General features: G+C 31.9%; 2 protein-coding genes across 3 annotated transcripts in view; both read left to right on the plus strand.

Moving 5' to 3' along the window:
• The window catches only part of LOC125825438 (uncharacterized), a 1130247-nt gene that overhangs the window by 54785 nt on the left and 1053794 nt on the right, over positions 1 to 21668 (plus strand). The gene's annotated exons all lie outside the window — the stretch shown is intronic.
• LOC125825428 (phosphatidylinositol/phosphatidylcholine transfer protein SFH9) lies at positions 7387 to 15809 on the plus strand. 2 transcript variants are annotated; one of them, XM_049504772.1, is made up of 15 exons: positions 7387 to 7466; positions 7568 to 7865; positions 9750 to 9849; positions 11477 to 11743; positions 11828 to 11905; positions 11993 to 12094; positions 12177 to 12226; positions 12329 to 12428; positions 12520 to 12612; positions 12699 to 12791; positions 13930 to 14017; positions 14699 to 15078; positions 15178 to 15252; positions 15334 to 15514; positions 15608 to 15809. In XM_049504772.1, the coding sequence occupies exons 1-14, from the start codon at positions 7460 to 7462 to the stop codon at positions 15382 to 15384; spliced, it is 1782 nt and encodes a 593-aa protein (XP_049360729.1). In that variant the 5' UTR covers positions 7387 to 7459; the 3' UTR covers positions 15385 to 15514; positions 15608 to 15809. The 2 variants fall into 2 exon arrangements, with proteins under 2 accessions (XP_049360729.1, XP_049360730.1); XM_049504773.1 differs by having other exon boundaries at positions 15334 to 15481.

Consider the following 21668-nt stretch of genomic DNA (forward strand, 5'->3'; position numbering starts at 1 on the left):
GAGGAAGTCTTCATGAAACAACCTCCTGGTTTTACTCATTCAGATTATCCATATCATGTTTGTAAATTAACTAAAGTCATTTATGGTCTAAAGCAAGAGCCATGTGCTTGGTTTCATCGCTTTAGTACATTTCTTCTCACCCAAGATTTTGTTTGTAGTAAAACTGATCCATCTATGTTTATTCATTGTTCTTCTTTAGGTATTCTTATCTTATTGTTGTATGTTGATGATATTATTCTCACTGGTAGTCATTCAGATCTTCTTGTTCAATTCATAGATCGTCTTTCTCATCAGTTTGCAATGAAAGATCTAGGTGACCTTCATTATTTTCTTGGTGTTCATGTTGTCCGCACCTCACATGGTCTTCATTTGTCTCAACAAAATACCTTGTTAATTTACTCCTTAAGTTTCATATGCATACATGCAAGCTTGTTTGTACTATTGCATATCACACTTGTATAGCTCTTGAGGACGGTAACTTACTTCCGGACCCAAGTGAGTATAAGAGCATGGTTGGTGCACTTCAATACTTGACAATGACTTGTCTTGATATTGCCTATGCAGTTAATATTGTTTCTCAATTTATGTATGCTCCCCGAACTACTCACATGCACTGTGTCAAGCGTATTTTTAGATATTTGCAGGGTACACCCACATATGGTTTATTTATGCATGCCTCTTCCTCCAATTCTATTGTCACGGCCTATTTCGATTCTGACTGGGCTGATTGTCCTGATACTCACCGATCTACAACCTCATATATTGGTGCTCAAAGAAACAACCAACTGTTTCCAAGTATCTACAGAGGCCGAATACAGAGCAATTGCTTATACAGTTGTTGAGACTACTTGGATTCGTCATCTTCTTTGTGAGCTTGGAATATATCTTCGTCAATCGGTTCATGTATTTTGTGACAATGTCAGTTCAACATATATGTGTCGCAATCCAGTGTTCCACGATCGTTCCAAGCATATTGATGTTGACTTTCATTATGTTCGTGACAAAGTATCTCAAGGGGATCTTCTTGTTAAATATGTCCCAACGCGATTACAAGTTGCTGACATTTTTACGAAAGGCTTGTCCTCCTCTCAATTTTGTTTTTTACGTGACAATTTGTCTGTCACTACATCTCGTCCAGATTGAGGGGCGTATTAGGACTCTTATATTTATCATATTAGGACTCTTAGGATTGTCTAGTGTATTGATGTATAACAACTTGTAGTATATCTAGGATTCTTATATCCTTGTTATAAATATATGTTAACACAGACTCTTGATATTCAATGAGCTATTATCAAAACTCTCTCAAGTTTTTCTTACACTTATTTTCGGACTCTCATTAAGCAGTTGTCAAATAAGAAAACGTAATATTCTTTTGAAACAAGTTTTAAAAAATATACTATATAAATTTAAGACAAAAATAATAATAACCAAACAAAAAAAATAAGCAAATGATAAAAGTACGAAGTCTTTGGTAACGTTGCCTCTTGGTTAATGTATCTACAGTGTCTGTTTTTATTTATTAGACATGAAAAGACATAAAATTAATTTACAAAACCTGAATATTGGTTTGACTATATTAAGTGCCAGAATTAGGGGAAGAAAATCTGGCATGCCCGACAAATAAACAATCCTTCTAAAATGACTTTCTTTTTAAATTCAATAGGCTACTACGTTGCGTTGCAGTAACAAGCAGGGGCGGAGCTAGAAATTCAGATATAAATATGATAAAATTTAATAACTTTATCTTAAATAGCATATTTTAATTAAGAAATTTAAACATGTATATATATTAAGTTTAGAATTCAGTTATTAACACTTGAAATCAATGTTATAAAATTTAAAATTCTGACGTCATTTTTTAATAATAAGCCTAGCAATTTTTGGATTTTAGCTGCACCGGTCTTTTGTCCCATGTACTAGAAAATTTGACTTTAGGATCATCAAGTGGCTGGTGACTCTACAACAAATGGAAGCATCTTTGGACTTTGAATCTATTTGGCTTTACCTGTCTAAAAAAAATGAATTGATTGCCTTTCAATTATTCTAAATGTTTTGCTGATTATTGATGATTGCTCATAATTCATACATTTATTCTCTAACCATAAACTAATGATGCTAATTATTGCCACCAGTTTTTTTAAAACATTTTTGGGACAAGTTTTGAGGTGGGGTATCAAAAATGCTTCGGACATAGATTTATAAGGCGTAAGTCCTAAAATTTGAGAGGAAGTAAATGTAACAACCTACAAGATTTTACAAACTGAGTTTAAGATTGTCGATGCATTTTAATATTAAACTTCAACAAGACAAAACAATAAGGTTCAAAAATCTCGACATAGGCCAAAGCAATTGAGTCAAACGGGAAATATTGAATAAAAATGCTCTAAGATAATAGTTTGGTCCAAAATGTTTATGTCGTTATAAGTAGTTTCAAAAATGTTCGTACTATTAATAGTTTGGTCTAAAATTGTCCTTATTATGACTTAACGGGTCAAAATGTCTTTTTCTAATAAATTTATCAGTGTTTTTTCTTTTTAAACATATTTTGTTCCTATTAAAAATGTTACTATTAAAGAACTTATTCTTGTTTCTTTTAATTCATAATTACTTTAGCTAATAAATAAGGAGAAAATAATCTTTTCATTTTCTTAATCTAATTTTAGCAATTAAGATAGATTTATTTATCATTTAAACTGATAATATAGGTCATATACATAAGATAATAGTAACTCATCATTAATTTTTGTTTAGATAAATTAAAAATTTCCTAATGATGTAGAATATATATATATATATATATATATATATATATATATATATATATATATTGAAGTAGGATAAACATTTCTAATTAAAAAAATCATCGGAAAAGAATGTGTTTAAAAAGGAATATATATATATATATATGTATATTTATTTATTTATTTATTTATATGAAAAAAGAATATTTTTGAAGCATTACGCAAAAATATGAGTATTTTAAGACTAAACTATTGACAATAAATATATTTTTAGACCAAACTATTAAGTGTGAATACTATTATTTAATTTAATATAATTTAATTAAATTTTTTACTCTTATATATTTTAAATATCTGAATGATATTATCATTCAGATATTATGGATGAAATACTAGAATATGTACTATATAAATATACAATATTTAGTTGATGTAAATGCATGCAGGAAAAGCAAAATATACGTATTGATTAAGGACCCGTTTGATAAAAGATATTAATTAAAATAGTTCCTGAATTAAAATTTAGTCCAACAATAAATATTTTTAAGTGGTTGGAGGGGACCAAATCCAGGATATTCGAGTACCATTTCACATTGCACGAGTCAAGAAAAAGCCATAACTATAATTACAAGTTTTGCAATCATATGATTTATATTTCATTGTTTTCTCAAATAAAATTATATTTATACTTTCAAGTAATTTGTATATATGTCGGGTCAAAATGTTTGGTATTCAAATAAAAAGGAGTAGATAAACCTATCATTCTTTAAGTTGAACAACACTCCATTGAGATATGTGAATTTTTAATTATAATTTTTTTTATGTATTTGCAAGTGTAATATTTGAATCGTAAATATTAGTCTAGGAGATTTTTTTGAAGTTCTCCAGTGAAAGTAGATCTGTAAAAAGCATGACTTGCGTCATCGATCGTTAGGAATTTTCACAAATAGATGAACTTCCTTTGTCCACAACCTAGATATCCTTTAAAGATGCAAAATATTTCAGTGTTTTACTAAAATTAACCGCCATCTAATATGGAAAAACTCTATTTTTCTACACCCAAAATGATGTATTTATTCATAAGGATTAGGACTAAGGATGATGACAAACTAATGAACTAACAGACTAATTAACGCTTCTTATGAGTAAACCGGACCCAATATGAGAAGATTAAATGAGTTCAACAATGCAAATATTGAAAGGCAACTCGTTGCACAAACTATTTCACAAATAAATGTCACATAACATTCTGTTGGGAGCGTCATCCTCAAATGGGCCCTGCAGAGCGCGATCCAGATTTAATTGGAGCTCCAATGTAGGCTCCAGACATCGGACGGAAAAAAAAATGTCACATACATATAGAAGATTTGCTTGTATGGGAGTATATAATTAAAAAAAAAATGCAATTTTGATCTTGACAGACTTGAATATTTTTAGTATTTTTTACTATATGTATATATATATATATATAAAAACCATCCTCATGACTTTTTTGGTTTTTTTCACATATGCAAACTGTGAATTCAATTCAACTCTATAGCTATGTTAAATGATTAAAACAAAATTATAAACGTCATGACCTACCAAAGAAAAAAGAGCCAATTGCCTTTCATTTAGAGATATAAATTGAATATATTAAAGAATCCAACGCACATACCATAATTAGAGTGACACCTACCCCATGTGCACAAAAGTATAATCCATCAATTTTTTTAATTTTAATAAATGATTATCTAAGTTTCTAGAAAAGAAAAGGCTTCGATAAGATAACAAGTACTACTAATTTTCAATCATTGTTTAATTTAAATATTTAATACTCCTAACTCCTATAAATTAGTAGTATATAATTAACAGATCTTATAATGCAATAATGTTATCTTGCATCACAAAGTTTGTTACATGTATGATTCCACTCACTAAACTAACAATTTAAATTAAGATCAAGAGAGTACTAATTATTTTTTAAATATTATTAAAGAAGGAGCCAGCCTACCTTTAATATAAGTTTTATAAAAAAGTTACAAGACTGAAAATGACATGTTTTAGTCTAGAAACAGTGTATTTTTCTATATTAAAACATGATGTTTCTCCATTTTTTTCCAACTTTCACCAACATTAACCAAAAAAGGTTCTTCCAATAAATAGTCCAAACACTAAAATATTTCCTAAGATTGTCCTAAACCTGTTTCTTTTCATTCTAAAACATTTTTTTTTCATCTTATGTGAACTTTATATTAAAATCATGTCATTAAGAATAAAATATAATATTTAAGATTAATAGTTCTTTATTATACATATAAAGGTATCATTTATTTTTAATTATAAAAGAGATTGTGAAGGGAAATAATACTACATAAGAGATAAGAATTAAATCCAGAAACCTAACAAATGCAAGTGGAATTTACAGAAACAAAGCATAATTTAGGTATGAGGCTGGCCCCTACGCCATATGCTTGAATCTAGCATGGGATCATACTTTATTTCTTATTTTTTATTTTTTAAAAGTAATTGGGGTAGGGGTAGGGGATTTTGGGGAATCAAACTTGTTATTAACTAGGTGAAAATTCAAATAGTTAGCTAGTTGAGTTATTAAGATTTTGCTAGGATACTTTATTTTTGGATCAATAAAAGTTTTTTTTTGGGTAACTTACAGAAATTTCATTAGTTTAAAAGCTAATTATTTGGATTCATGTTAATTTGTAATATTATGAATTTTATCAGATTTTGGACTCTGGATATATGTATTTGCTTGTCTAGATACATGTACCTCAGAGTCATGATGTCAAAATTAAGTGTAGTTTGTTTTAGATACATTGTATCCAAATATATTCACATGACTTTCTCGCACGCCACTCTCTGTGTATCTGTAATTCACATGTAACTGAGATATATGTACTATCTTGCTTGCCTCTTTCCCTATTTTAGTAGATCCCGTATCAAAATATCTGTATTAAGATGTATTTGATTTGAAATCTGGTATGAAATTATTAATGAGATAATATATAAATATTTTAAGCTATAAAGTGAAATAATAATAATAAATATAGTTGAAATATTATTTTATTTTTATTTTGAAAAAGTTCGTCTTCTAAACGGAACGGCACAAACGGAAATATGCAAAAAAAGAAAAAGTCAGCCCTGGGAGTGGGACCTTTGCTTGCCAACGATGTATTACCTAAAGCCGTACTACTACGTTAGGCACTGGAGTTTTTTAAAACAAAAAAAATAGAAATTTAAATAATTATTAGGAAAAAATGCTCTATTATTCCATTTTTGTGACATTATATTATACTACTATTTTGAAGTCAAACAGTTCTATATATATATTTTAAATATATTTAACTATAATTTTATCTGCAGTAATACTTCTTATTTAATTTCAATAGCATGTAAGTTTTTTTACTAAGAAAAGGCTAAGAAAAAATGTTTGAATCGAGACAAAACTTGAATTGTTTGATTCTCATACTTTGAATTATTTTGTACATAATGAAATAAATAAGGTAAATCATGTTTATGATAGTTATATAATTATAATAATTAGGGAAGACAATTATTTCTAGTCCTATTGAGACATAACAAATTATTATAATCCTATTAAAACATAAAAACATTTGAACAAGACAGTCAAATCTAATCTATAAAAAAGGTAATATTGTGAATATTGAATAACGAGAACAAGGAAAGAAGAAATTTCTCCAAAAAAGCATGTCTCTTGCTCTTCCATCTTCACTTTTATTTTAATAGTAAATATTTTATATCACTTACTTTAGATTTAAATAATAGTTAAAAAAAATTACGCTATTATAACCTCGATCAAACCATTTGTTACAATATATAGTAATTACTAATTAGAAGAATATTCAAATAATAATAGTTTGATAAAATATAATATTTTTTTCTTAAATTTCGTGCTTCATCAAATATGTTAGTGTATATTAAAAACAACATGAATTGAGGTCTGGGGTTCAAGCTTTAAATATAGAGAAAATTTTGTTGGGAGCGCTACTCCTAAATAGGCACTGCGGTGCGCGATCCAGATTTAATTGAAGCTTATTTAGTTGGCCCTGAAAATTGACAACAAGTGCCAAAAAAGCAGGCGCCAAAAGGCAAAATGTGGCGGAACTCACAGCGCAATTGTTCCACCACCACCGACGCGGCCGTTTTACGCTACTTCCATCTTTTTAATGACAATTCCAATGCCTTATACCCATCTCTCTAGAGAGAGAGAAACACAATAAATCCTAGTGAGAGAAACACTCCTCTTCCTCCTCGTAAAAGAAAAAGTAACGTAATCCACGCATTCACGAGATTTGTACTTTGCCCACAACACACAAATATATATATATATATATATATATACACTTTGAAGAGAGAAGTAACCACAAAGCAAAGTTAGCTAATATATTTATATACACGTACGTACACTGTATAGCAGCAAAAGGCTAGAGAGAGAGAGAGAGAATTCAATTGATCATCTACATTCCGTGTTCCTAAGGTATACACATGAAATGGATGAATTGCTTGTTAATCATGTAAAAAACGTTTCGGTTTTATGATTTTATCCCGATCCTTAATCCTGTTTTTCTCTAAGGGAATGATTTGGTTGAAGATCTGAAATTTTATGTTGATTTCTGCAGATTCACGATATAATTCAAAATTGAAGAACTGGATTGGTTTATGCAAAATCACGGATTAATTTGGATTTGAGAAACATAATGCCAGGTTTTTTTTTCTGTCAAATTTGGATTCAGCTGCACGTAATTTTGATTCGGATTTTAATGAATTCGAGAATTGAATCGATTCCTTTTGCTTTTTTCATATAGAAATTGTTGGGATTCACGATCACGAAAGAACAAAAAGATATTATTTTGAGGCATCTGAGGATGAAAAGAGAAGAACTCGAATCAGATCTTTGAAAAAAAAGGCAATGAGTGCTTCTACAAAGCTAACGCATTCGCTCAAAAGACGTAGTAAACGAGTCGCTCATTGCCGATTTGCTTCCATTTCAACGGAAGATTTTCGAGACGAGAAAGAAGAGGAGGCAGTGAATTCATTTCGCCAGGCTTTGATAGAAAAGGATCTCCTTCCGGCTCGTCATGATGATTATCATACTATGTTGAGGTAACTTGCAGATCAGCTGAAAAAAATTAACCGTATTTTATGCTCTCTGTTGCATCAAATAAAAATTAAACATCAATACACAAAACTCTGTAAAGCAAAATATAGAGGAAACATCAATACAAAAGTTTTCTTTTGGAGGTGCTGTCTGTAAGCAAAGTCTCAAATGTGATTGCAATGCAAGGTCATGCCTTTCGTAAAGTTCTGCGATCGAATCCAGTTGGGGAAATAGACACTAGCGCTACTTTACTGTAGCCTTCATAGTAGATGTAGTTTTGTAACTCAAATTGTTGATATTAATCTACAGTACACATGTTTGAGGGGCTCTTAAATATATTGCTAAGGAAGTTTCGAAATGCAGTTGCACAGGAAGCTTGGGAAGATTCATGGAACATTTCTTCCTTTGTTAATTAGATTCATGTTCTTTGAGCCTCCGCCCTCCAATGCTGTGGGTGAATCGGATGATCTTGGGGGGATTGATTTGGATGTCATCGGACCCTATACCTTTTTTGGCTACTTGATCTGAGCTTAATCTTCCTGAAAGTAAATTTAGAGGTTTAAGGAAAATAAAGACCTTAATAAGTTTTGGTTGTTTCCAATGTGAAGGGTCATTTCTCTTGAGAAAGTAAGACAATAAAGGGCTTAAGAACAAGCAGTTTAGTCCATCTCTCTTTTCTTTTGACTGCTCATAGAAATTTGAGGGAGAAGAATTATCTTACTGCCATTGAGGTAAGGAAAAAAAGAGGAAAGAGTACCGAAGTTTTTTATTTAAAAGTACTATAGAAGCATGACGTCTCTTCCTAAGAATATCAGGTACAGATGGTGGAAGGGTCTTGAATTCGGGTAATAGAAACCTTTTAATGAGTTTTTTGTCCATATATAAGATTGTTTCCATGAATGAGCATATTACTTCAGATATCACACCTAAGGTGTGGGCACATGTTTTTATCTATTTAAGGAACACAGATGCTCGACCTTAGTTGTTTTCTTGTCTAGATCAGTATATATCCTTGTCTATCCATTTACAAACAGAATTCATCTGTTGATTATCCAAATCCTAGTGGGCTATATTACTTCAAATCATCTAGCTGCAAATATTTCACATTACTTTCCTGATTATAATTCATGTAGCTTGTGAATAATTTGAGACAGCCTTTTTGAGGATTAGAAATAGACTTCTTTGAGATTTTTAGACTAATTAAAACTTTTCCTAGGGTCTCTTGTCTAAATACAAGCATAAGGCAATAATCATGGAATACAATGGTTAATTTATTTTCAAAATTCTTGCATTCATCTCAACAAAGACTAAAGAGTTTGGCAAGCTTGATACTGAGCTTAGTTTTTCATGTTTACAACTTTTTTTTTCTGGTGAAATCCTATCAATTACCAATAGGAGGTTTCTTTATGGCGACCATCGGTTTGAGACCATGATTTTTGGTACAGACCTATTCTTTGTGTACCAATGTGGAACTTGAATTCTGAAACTTAAACAATAGCAAAAAAGAAATAGATCTCAATTTTTTCTCATGGCAGCATATTTTCTTTGATGACGGACAGGATAATTTAAATGGTGCTCCAGATATTTTATCTTCTGGAAGTACCTCTACACAGTTCTTTCTCCTCTTGATCATCAAATCTTATTTCTCTAACAATTGTTCTTCAAATGTATTTGTTTGCTTAATTTCCTGTCTACTCGTTCTTTCACAATACTCTCACTTGTGGGATTTCCCTAGGTATATTGTTGTTCTTCTTCACAATAGTTTGAAAAATAGATGTTTTTCTGTAAGAGAATTGTTCTTCTTTTTTCATGCATGGTAAGACAATATGATTCAGTTTCTCTAGTCACGCTGTTTCTTTTTTCATGTTGAGAGCATCTTTCCATTTCAGGTTCCTAAAAGCAAGGAAATTTGACCTTGATAAGGCCATGCTAATGTGGTCTGAAATGCTCAACTGGAGGAAAGAACAAGGAGTAGACACGATTATAGAGGTAGGTTCTGTTGCACACAATTTGTGTGCATGTTGCTGTATTTTGCTTTTGCTAGAAAACAGCAAGTTTTGTTGCTCACCAGCTGTACACTAAATGATGATGGTTGGTATAAAGTTATCAAATCCCCCTGCTAAACATTTTCGGGACATCTTTTATAGCTTAGTTTTTTCAAAATGATTAAAGTAACTGTTTGACATCTTTAGAACAATAGCAACATCTTGAAGGAGCCAATGTACCCAAGCATTCCAATTTTTAATGCTTCTTTGTATGTAATACTAGTTGAAATCTATCATATCTCGATGCAGCATATAAATTTTATTTGACGACCCTTTCCTATCATGTTTTTATTGTATTTATTCCTTCCCCACCTTTTACCCAAAGTGGCGAGTAAATTGTCTGGAGCTATGACATTGTTATTATTTGATTTCAACAATTGATGTTAAACTAGAAACTTTTCTATATGGAAGACAATCATCTATTAGTATTAATAGGTATAAAATATCTGGAAATCTAGACAGCTTTAGCAAAAGATAAAGAATAATGGAAGTTGAAAATCTGTGTAGGTGATATCAGCTTGAAGAGTACTGTTCACTAGAGTACTCTCAGTATATAATCATTAGAGTATATTAGAGAACTCGTAGTGTTAGATAAGTTTTAAGTATGGAATATTGTAATATTATGGATTCAAACGAAGCATATGATAATGAGGATTCATGACCTCAACTAGCTTAGGATTGAGTTGTAGCTGATATTGTTGGAAAATTTGTGGCTACACTGTTATTGCTGTGATAAATTTACATATGTGCAAACCATTGTTGGCCCCAATTCTGGTAAAGAAGGAAGGCTGTGTAGGTTGATGGTGCCTGATATTAGGATGAATTCCCTTGACATGACAGGTGGAATGATAGATTCATGTACTCAACCCTAATTTGGGATTTAGGTGTGTTATATCAACTTTATCATATTTGTTACATGGTGGTTACCCAAAATTGTATTTCTGCAATTCAGGTTTCGATTGATACTTCTCGAGAAAACTGCATGACACCATTCATTCTATTTCACTATTTCTTGTGGAACTTGAGCTGTTATTCTTGTTATTGGCTATGTCTTTTTTTTTTTTTTTTTTTACTTTTTGTACTTGGATTTGCTACACTTGACCCGAGGGTCTTTCGGAAGCAGCCTCTCTTCCTCCTTGAGGTAGTGGTAAGGTTTGTGTACACTCTACCCCATACCCCACTTGTGGAGACTACACTGGGTATGTTGTTGTTGCTTTAAGGCTTCAGAGTCAAATGCTATCATATATGTTCTTAAGAAAAAAGTACTTCCATCATTAATGCTAATATTTGTAAAGTTTGTCAAACTATAGTGAGGTTGTCCCTCTTCTACCCTGCCATATTTTTATGTTTCTTGAATGAATTACAACAATCTTTTGTTTAAAATCCTAAGGAAGTCTTAAATAGTATCATATATGTATTTCTATGCCTATCTCTCTCTGTCTTCTTTTAGTGTTCCTACCATCCCAAATTTTAAATGCATACATGACAAACAGCTTTTGATAATTTAAAGTTAGGCACATGTTCTTGTCTTTAGATGTCTAAATTCTGATTTATATTCTGGAAATGTTTAGGATTTTGCCTACGAGGAATATGAGGAAGTTCAGCGTTATTACCCTCATGGTTACCATGGTGTAGACAGAGGGGGACGACCCGTCTATATTGAAAGACTTGGCAAGATTGAACCTACTAAACTTATGAATGTTACCACAATAGAAAGGTTCTTAAAGTATCACATCCAAGGGTTTGAAAGGACTTTTGTTGAAAAATTTCCAGCATGTTCGATTGCAGCTAGGAGGCATATAGATTCATCTACTACAATCTTGGATGTACAAGGACTGGTCAGTATTGAGTTACTTGATATTCAACCTAAACTTCATTAGTTTCCATATTTGATATGCAACATTTTTTCTGTGATAATGTAGAATTGGAGGAGTTTTGGGAAACTTGCCCATGATTTGGTCATGCGCATGCAAAAGATAGATGGCGACAACTATCCAGAGGTTGCTTTCAGTTTGGAAGAGTAAATGATTTTTTTTTATATTCCCTTTAACTATTTGATCCTTTGCTAATAACTTTTTATTCTGCAGACATTACACCAGATGTTTATTGTCAATGCTGGAAATGGATTCAGATTTCTGTGGAATACTGCAAAAGGATTTCTTGATCCAAAGACAACAGCAAAAATTCATGTAAAGGGACACTTCCATTATCTGCATGGTTGTCTTTAAGGGTCATGTGAACTCACAATGATTGCCTCTGTTCAATTGACAGGTATTGGGAAACAAATTCCAGAGCAACTTAGCAGAAGTCATAGACCCCAGGTATATGAATGGTTGATAAAATGTCATTTTCTATATTGTCAAAGTATGATTATTGAGTAAACTGTGTTAATTCCTTCATTATGTACATTGGTTTGTGATCAGCCAATTGCCAGATTTTCTTGGAGGAACCTGCTCATGCCCAAATCCAGATGGGTGTCTTAGGTCTGATAAAGGACCCTGGAATGATCCAGAGCTGATGAAGGTGTGGTTTATCTGTAGAAATGATATTCAGGATTTTGTGTAATAACCCGTTGCAAGACATTTCTTACTTATCATGCCAAAAACTCTTGCAGCTGGTCCATGCATTACATGGTGAAGCACTTTATCCCAGGAGAATTACAAGCTTCTCCGATAGTGATATCGAAATCAAACCTGTTTCTCCACAGGTATTATAGTGACTTAGCTGCACTATGTTCTGCCTTTCCAGTTATCTTCGAGATGTATTGTGTCTGAGACCATTATTCTCTGTCAGTTACTACGCAATGAGATTGGTTCGGCAGAATCTGAAGTGGAAGTGGGGGTCTCAGCTTACAGTATCATGCAATCAAAACAACTTTCAGACAAAGTGAGTAACAAGTCTCTGTTTACCCTTTTTATGGTTTACCAGCTTCTGATCTATGCTTATGCCAAGTTGAGAACACATCTACATTTTAGTTACCTCAATTTCCTAAGCCATTTCATCATCATTTGCAATATACATTGGTAATTTGACCAGAAAGTTATCTAGGGTGTGATATTAACTTTCCTGTATTATTGAAGGGAAGGTAGTGAGAAAATTGAATGAACACTCTTTAGCAACAAAAAATTGCACAGAAGGATTATTGTTTAATCGTGCACAGAACAGATCCCCTGCAAAGAAAGATATGACAGATGCATCATCCTTGTGAATTTGTAAATATGTTTTTGCATTTGCTAGAGGAGGAGTATCCCCTTGGAATGTACTTCCTCCAACCCCAATAAAAAATTACCAGTTTCTCTTTTGGTCTGTCCCAAAATTTGACCTTTTTTTCACTTGAAACAAAATTTCTCCTCCAAGAATTTAGTTCAATATAAAATAATAGTGTAAAAAAAAAAAAACTGTGACTTGATGTGATGTCTAACCAAATAACTATACTTCATTTTTTGTTAAACTGAGAAATCTGATTTTTTTTTTTTTTGAGATAAGAGAAATCTGATATTTCCAATTTCAAAATTCAGTGCGCTTGCTCCTCTACCCTTCTCATTTAAATACCAAACTTGGTTCTGGGGCAAGAATCAAGCAGGTGACATGAGCCTATTGCACATCCCGTGCTATTCTACTTTGCCTTTAACCAAAGCCCTTTTTCTTATTATTTTAATATTTTTCTGCCATATTAAATATAGTAATCTATTCAAACAGTTTAACATCTACCTATCAATTTTACTTAAACTACTGCAAAATGAAAGTAGTCACCATTTGATGGGAAAGATGGAGTATTTTCTTTCGATTTTTCTCTTTACTCTATGCAGAACTTCTTTGACTGCATTCATTAGCCCTATATGCTGGAGGATGGCTATAATCAGATTTGTAGAATCTGGTTCTCCATTAATTGGTTATCAATTGTGATCTACAACACTAAACAAAAACTTGTTTAAAAATTTCCACCTCGAATTTGATATGCTCAATGTTCTGTGTTTCTGCGATATATTTCTATATTCATATCTCTCCTGCTTGATTGCTTTAGGTACCAACTAGGAGATCTGTTTCATTTAGCAGCTTAGTTCAAGAAGATTATGGGCCTATGCTTACAGATGAACATTTGAATTCTCCAAGTAAGAATTTTGATTTCTATGGTCAATCAGCGAGTTTCATTTTGTATTATTCAACTGATTACATGTTTCTATACTTGTATGGTATGGGTAATTTCTCAAGTTTTACTTTGGACATGTTGCCTTGTTTCTGTAGCATATGCCCTAGACACCATATTCAATCTTGATCGTGTGATTCTGGTTCATCCCTGTGAACTGATTGTGAGTGTGTTATATGAAATTCCACAAATCTGGCTACCTCCAAATCATTCAAATTCTCCTAAAACTTAGATTCTATCCCTGTGTAGTCCACACTTCATCAATAGTGGTCTTCCGTTGTTGGTTTGAAGTGTAAATATGTGTGAATAATAGCTTTAGAGTACCTTGCCCCAACCAATTGTCTTCCCAAAAGGGTGTATCCTGCCCATTTTCAACTCTGCAGTTTGATTTTATTGCTGAAATTGGCCATAGAGCTCTGATAGTCTTCCAAACACTTGCACCATAAGCAGTTTTGTTTCCCCAGTCTTCTAAAAATCTTCCTTGTGCATCGTTTCGTTTTCACTTTCAAGAGGAAAGGGAGCTTGTCTATACGGATTTGTTTGTTCACCATTTTTTACGTGAGAACTTCTACAGGATTTTGGTTTGTTGTGAAAAGAAGCATTACTAAGGGCTCATAGACTAATCATTTTATTCTCTTTGCAACAGATAGAGCTACTGTATCAGTACAAAGAAGGTCGCCTGAGAAATCCATCTTTAGCTTGATGATTAATATGATGGTCAAATCACTTGCATGGATATGCTTCTTGTTTCATGGGGTGGGTAGGTTATTTGTGAAGAATAGTGATGCAAACAGATTGAGAAATGGACGGGTATCAGTGAATGCAAGTACAGCCGAGCAAAATGTTTCTTCCCCGAAAAAGGAGGATCTCCTCCATCCATGCTGTCAGAGGTTGCAACATTTAGAGAACGTCGTAGCTGATTTGTTGAAGAAACCAACCAAAATTCCTCCAGAAAAAGAGCTCATGCTGCTTGATTCAATGGACCGCATAAAGTTCATAGAGTATGACTTGCAGAGGACGAAGAAAGTAATGGTCTATGCACTGTTTCCAGATACGTTCATTTTTTCCAATTGTAGAGTTATTTAATTATCATTAACAAAGTGGAACAAATATTTTTTGTTTTAGGCACTACTTGCAACAGCATCGCAACAAGTAGAGCTTGCTGAATCCATGGAATCTTTGAAGGAGAACAAATTGAAAGTATGCTTTCTTCCATAGACCTTATTGAAACCTCTGCTCACAGGTTATAAAGTGCAGATTACTGAGTATCTTTTCAAACAGGTGACAAACTCATGTTGGCGGAGAGGCAGGCCTTCACAATACAAAACCTGATTTGGGTGGGAACAGCATTGATGTCTTAGGTTGATCTTTAGATGTGTCAACAATTTGGATTCAATCCTGGTATATATACTCGAGACGAAGTTTGCAGGTAAAAGGACCGTGCCGGAAATATACACAATGGGTAATGTCCATCAGTTTCCACATTCAGTGTCTAAATTTAATTACTATCTCCCTCCCTCCCTCTGAAGTATCATCTCTTTCCTGTTTCTTCCAGGCTTTCGAGTTGGTGATTGAGTAAGCTTTGCTAGAATGTTGCACTCTGCCTCATTTTTCTTTAGAGGAGGGAGTGTGATGTTATAGTTGGATTACATTCATATTTGTACATAATTGACGTGTGAGCAACTAGTTCGGGACGTAACTTACATATTTTCTGTACAGAAGGACCGCAAATTTAATGCATAGCTAACAAATTTGTTGTATGAGATTCTCAATTTTGTTATGAAAATATTGCTTAGCAACTTCCACTTAAACCAGTTGTCAAACAATATATTTAGGGCTCGTTTGGTGTGAGGGATTAGAAATAATAGTGATGGGATAAGGAAATAGTGATGGGATAAAAAAAAAATTATGTTGTTTGGTTGGCAAGTCCGGGATAACTTATCCCGGGATTAATAATTAGTACCGGGATAAGTTATCCCTCCCCATGGGTGGTATAGTAATCCCGGGATAACTTATCCCGAGATAGAATAGGTAAATGACAACTATGTCCCTTTAAATCCTTTTTATGTATCATTTTTTACATTTATGTATATTTACATTTTTTTAATACCATGTATAATAATATTTACTACTCCTTATTTTTATGATAATTATACATATTTTTCTATTAAAAAATTATACTATATAAATATAATTTTTATTTATGAATTTATTTGACTAATTCTTATGTTTATTTTATTTTGATATCTCATAAATTTTCTTCTCTTTAATAAACTTAAGAGGAAAGTTCTATTTTTAAGCTAAATAAGAAAAAAGTTATATTTTTAAATACACATGGTACTTATCATGGGAATACATAAACAAAAATATTTAAGTTAAAAAAAAATAAAAGTTTTATTTTAAAAAATGAATAACTAAAGCTCACAAAGAAAAAATTAAAAAATTTAAATAAAGTGAAGGGTAATTTTGTAAACAAACAACTTGTTCTTAAAATTTATCAATATATATTATTTTGAATATAACAAACCAAACACTCAATAAGAAATAATCCCAGGACAACTTATCCATCATAACTAATCCCAACATAACTTATCCCATCACAACTCATATTCAAACCAAACGACCCCTTATAATAATGATTTGAAATTTGTGCGTGCTGTTCTTGAATGGGTCAGCTTTTTAGTTCCTTTCACATCCTGCCCCAGTGGGAACTGGGAAGTGGTACAAAGCGGCAGGATTCGGTACTTTCGGTTTCTGTTTTGAAGTGACCTGTCTTGACCAAATATAGAAGTAGAGACGACAAAATGGGTAATTCATATGGATATATATTCAAATTATCCATATCAAATAAGTTGGGGGTAAAAAATGAGTCAAATTTATATTATCCATTTAAAAGTGGATAGTTAAATGGATAAAATGAGCAAAAGAAATTCATTTATAAAAGAAATAAAGTGGTAATAGTACAAGAAAGAGGAGAGGAGTGATTTTCTTTTCAATTTATGTATTTCTCCATTACAGTGCAATGCTCCTTTTATAGGGGTGAAATTTACGTGGAGATGTTAACATGCTACAGTGAATGTAGTTCCCTATGGACATCCACTTGTTTACAACACCCCTTTTGGATGTTCATGTATAAGAAAAGAAATATACATAATTATTTGTAATATGCATTGGTTGTTACCTCATTAAAAATCTTATCAAGAAAATTCAGTGGGATAAAATCTTGGTTAAGGAAAAAGAGTGCAACTCGTATTTTACTCCCCCTGATTAAGACGTCACTTAATCTCTCGAAGATGACGCATTCTAATCTTGTATCTCAACTTCTTAAAGATTGAAGTTGGTAATGCCTTGATGAACATACATGCTAAATTATCACTGGAACGAACTTGTTGAACATCTATTTCACCCTTCGTTTGAAGATCATGAGTAAAAAGAATTTTGGTGAATATGTTTTGCTCTATCTCCTTTGACGTATCATTCTCTTAGTTGAGCTATACACGCAACATTGTCTTCATATAATATTGTTGGGATATCTCATTTTAAAGAAAGGTCACATATTTTCTGGATGTGTTGGGTTATTGATCTTAACCACACACATTCTCAACTTGCTTCATGAATGACCATTATCTCTGTATGATTTGAGAAGTAGCAATCATAGTTTGTTTTGTTGAACGTCGTGATATAGTTGTACCTCCACATGTAAATAAATAATCTGTCTGAGATCGATCTTTATATGAGTCAGACAATATCTTGTATCTGCATAACAAATTAATTGTGAACCACATTCTTTTGGATAAAATAGTCTCATATCAATGGTCCCTTGAAGTTATCCAGATATATGTTTAATACCATTTCAGTGTCTTCGTATTGTAGAAGAACTAAATCTTGCTAATAAATTTATAGAAAAGATATATCTTATCGAGAATTACTAGCAGGGTACATCAATGCACTAATTGCACTATGATATGATATTTCAGCACCAACTAGTTCTTCGTCATTCTCATGAGGTCGAAATGGATCTTATTAATAATATCAAGTGATCTCACAATCATCGGAATACTTAGTTGATATGCTTTATCCATGCAAAATCTCTTTAAAATATTTTTAGTATATGTTGGTTGTTGAATAAATACTCCACTTGTAAAATGCTCAATTTGTAGACCAAGACTAAATTTTGTCTTTCCAAGGTCTTTCATTTCAATTTTTTTTCTCCAAACATTCTATTACCTTTGAAAGCTCTTCACAAGTTTCAATGATATTCAAATCACCAACATACATAATTATTATCAAAAAATCAGGTCTACACCTTTTAATAAATACACAAAGACAAATTGCACCATTCTCGTACCCTTCTTTTAATAGATATTCGCTAAGACGATTATACCACACGCGTTCTGATTGTTTCAATCTGTATAATTTTTTTAAAGTTTTATTGAACAAGTTTTTTGAAAATCTTTATACATTTCAGACATTTTTAATCCTTTGAAAATTTTCATAAAAATGTCGTTGTCTAGTGAATCATATAAATAGGGTGTAACGACATCCATCAGATGCATGTCAACTTTTCATGAACTGCCAAATTTATAAGATACCTGAAAGTGATTACATCCGTCACAAAATAACATGTCTCCATATAATCAATGTCATGTCTTTGCAAAAATTCTTGTGCCACAAGTTGTGCTTTACATCTTACGACTTCATTTTTCTCATTTTATTTTCGCACAAAGACTCATTTGTACCCCCACTAGATTTATATCTTCAGGTGTTCGGGGTATCGTCTGAAACTTCGGACTTTTCAAGCGAAGCTAATTCAACTTGACCGATCATTTTTTTGTCTACATTTTTCGACAGATTTTGGTTCAAGATCCTCATTTTATTGCATTATTTCAATAACAATATTATAAGCAAGAATATTATCAACAATTATATTATTTTGATTTCATATTTTTTCTGATGAGACATAGTTTATTGAGATCTCTTCATTATTTTTAGACGCCTGAACCTCTTTCAAGGTTTCATCAATTATTATGTCTCGTTGCTCTTCTTGAGCAGGTTCTTTCATATTATGACAATCTTGAACATTTGCTTTTTTTTCTCTCGAGGATTTTATCCTTGAAATCGATTGCTCTACCACGTTTTAAGCGTGGTTTAGACTCATTTGTATTAATTAATTGTCCTATCGAAACGTCAACTAGAATTGAATCATTAGCAGCTGGAGTATAAGATTTAGTAACTATTGATAGATCAGTATATGCATTTGGTAGTTGATTTGCAATATTTTACAAATAGATTATCTTTTGAACCTCTGATTTACATTTATTTGTATGAGGATCTAAATGAGATAGTGATAATGCATTTCAATCAATCTCCTTTTTCAGTTGTTTATCCCCCTCTCCCCCCCCCCCCCCCCAATCAACAAATCTTGCAGTAAATAAATCTCCACTCAAAAGTTCTAAATATTTTATAATAGAAGGAGATTCATACCCAACATATATCCCCAACTTTCTTTTGGAATCCATCTTTATACGTTGTGGTGGAGCAATTGAAACATATACCACACATTCAAATATTGTAAGAAGAAAAATATTCGGCACCTAACCAAAAGTCAATTGTAATGGGGAGACTTTATGGTAACTTGTGGGTTTGATCTGCACAAGACTTGCTGCATGCAAAATAGCATGACCCCATTACGAAATAAGAAGTTTTGTTCTCATAAGTATTGATCTAGCAATTGATTGGAGACGCTTAATCAATGATTCTTCTAGATCATTTTGAGCATAAACATGAGCAAATTGTTTTTCCTGTAAATATACAATAATCATTAAAAGCTTGGAATGTAAATTGATCATCAGCATTATCGAGACAAATTGTCTTAATAACATAATCTAAAAATTATGCTCTTAACTTTATTATTTGAGCAAGTAATCTCGCAAACGTCACATTGCGAATTGATAATAGACACCATCTTGTTGATGCATCTATTAAAATTATATAATATTTAAATGGTCCACATGATGGGTGAATGGACCCACATATATCACCCTGTATACGTGCCAGAAATTCTAGAGATTCAATTCTCACTTTGATTACTGATGGTCTAGTAATCAATTTGCCTTGAGAACATGCAGTTCAAGAGAGTTCTTTAAATTGAAGAATTTTGGTTCTTCAAAGAGTGTCCAAGTGAACTCTCAAATATTTTTACGCATTATATTAAAATCGGGATGACCCATTCGGTCAGGTCAAATAATAAAATCATTTGATTTAGTAAACATTTGTTTACTATAACATGTGATTCAATCATGCTAATACTTGTAAAGTATAAAGCCGAATGAAATAACGGATAACTTTTCAAGTATAAACTTCTTACCCTACATCATTGTAGTAATATAAAAATATTCATTCTTTTCATCATTTGTAGTCTCAATATGATAGTTATTTTGACAAACGTCTTTGAAACTTAATAAGTTCCTTTGAGACTTATTGCAATATAATGTTTCATTGATTGTCAAATTTGTTCATTCGATAAGTACTAAGTTAGTTTTTTCAAAGCCTTCAATTAATTTTGTATTATCAAATATTGTATTAACTTTAGCTTCTTTCATCACCAAATAAGAAAAATATTTTTTATTTCTTTTAATAGTGTGTGTTGTGGCACTATCTATAAGACATATATCATCATAATTAATTTTGGATTCAGCTAATACTTGGAGAATTATCATATTATTCATAAAAATAAAAAATAAATTATAAGAGTGTGAAAAACTAAGAACATAGAAACTTTTATGAAATCGTAGTAACAATGTAGAAATTTGTAAGACATAATATCTTAAGAAAAATATTTAAGAAGAACAGTATAGTTGCAAACATAATAGAAAAACAACAATTATTCTTATAATTTTATCTCCAATTAGATGATTAGTTCTTCAATCAATATTCTCATAAAAGACTCAACTTTCAAATGAGTAATATGTGGGAGGTCTTCAAAGTCATCATCTTTATAAGCAAGATTTACCTCAATATCGTCATATTTGTTTGAAGGAGCTGCTTCATTATCAACATTCTGAAAGGTCAAGTGTGCCTCTACATTATTATCTTTTCTTTTGAGGGAGGCTTGATAAACTTTCACAAAATGATCAGGCGTACAATATTCACGTGCTCAATGACTTTTCATACCACATCAGTGACAAATATTGATTCTATCTTGAAAAGAATTTTTTTGAGAAACTTTGTTATTCTCATGTTTATTTTCACCATAATAATGATAATTATTTCGTCCTCGATCACGTCCTCGTCCACGTCCACGACCATGGTCATGATCATGACCATGGCCACGACCAAGATAATTATTTTGTCTTGATTCAAACTGATTATTTGTTGCTACAACATTCGCTTCAGGGAATACAATAGACTCAGTGGGACGGACATCATGATTTTTCACCAACAAATTATTATTCTGCTCAGCCACAAGTAGGCATGTAATTAATTTGGAATATTTCTTAAATTTCTTTTCACGATATTGTTGTTGTAGTAACACATTTGAAATATGAAAAGTGAAAAAAAAATCTCAAGTAAGTCATTATCAGTGATAGTATCTCCACATAATTTTAATATGGAAC

This window comes from Solanum verrucosum, unplaced genomic scaffold (genome assembly GCF_900185275.1).
Source record: "Solanum verrucosum unplaced genomic scaffold, falcon-dt-bn FXZP01000101.1, whole genome shotgun sequence".
Taxonomy (NCBI): domain Eukaryota; kingdom Viridiplantae; phylum Streptophyta; class Magnoliopsida; order Solanales; family Solanaceae; genus Solanum; species Solanum verrucosum.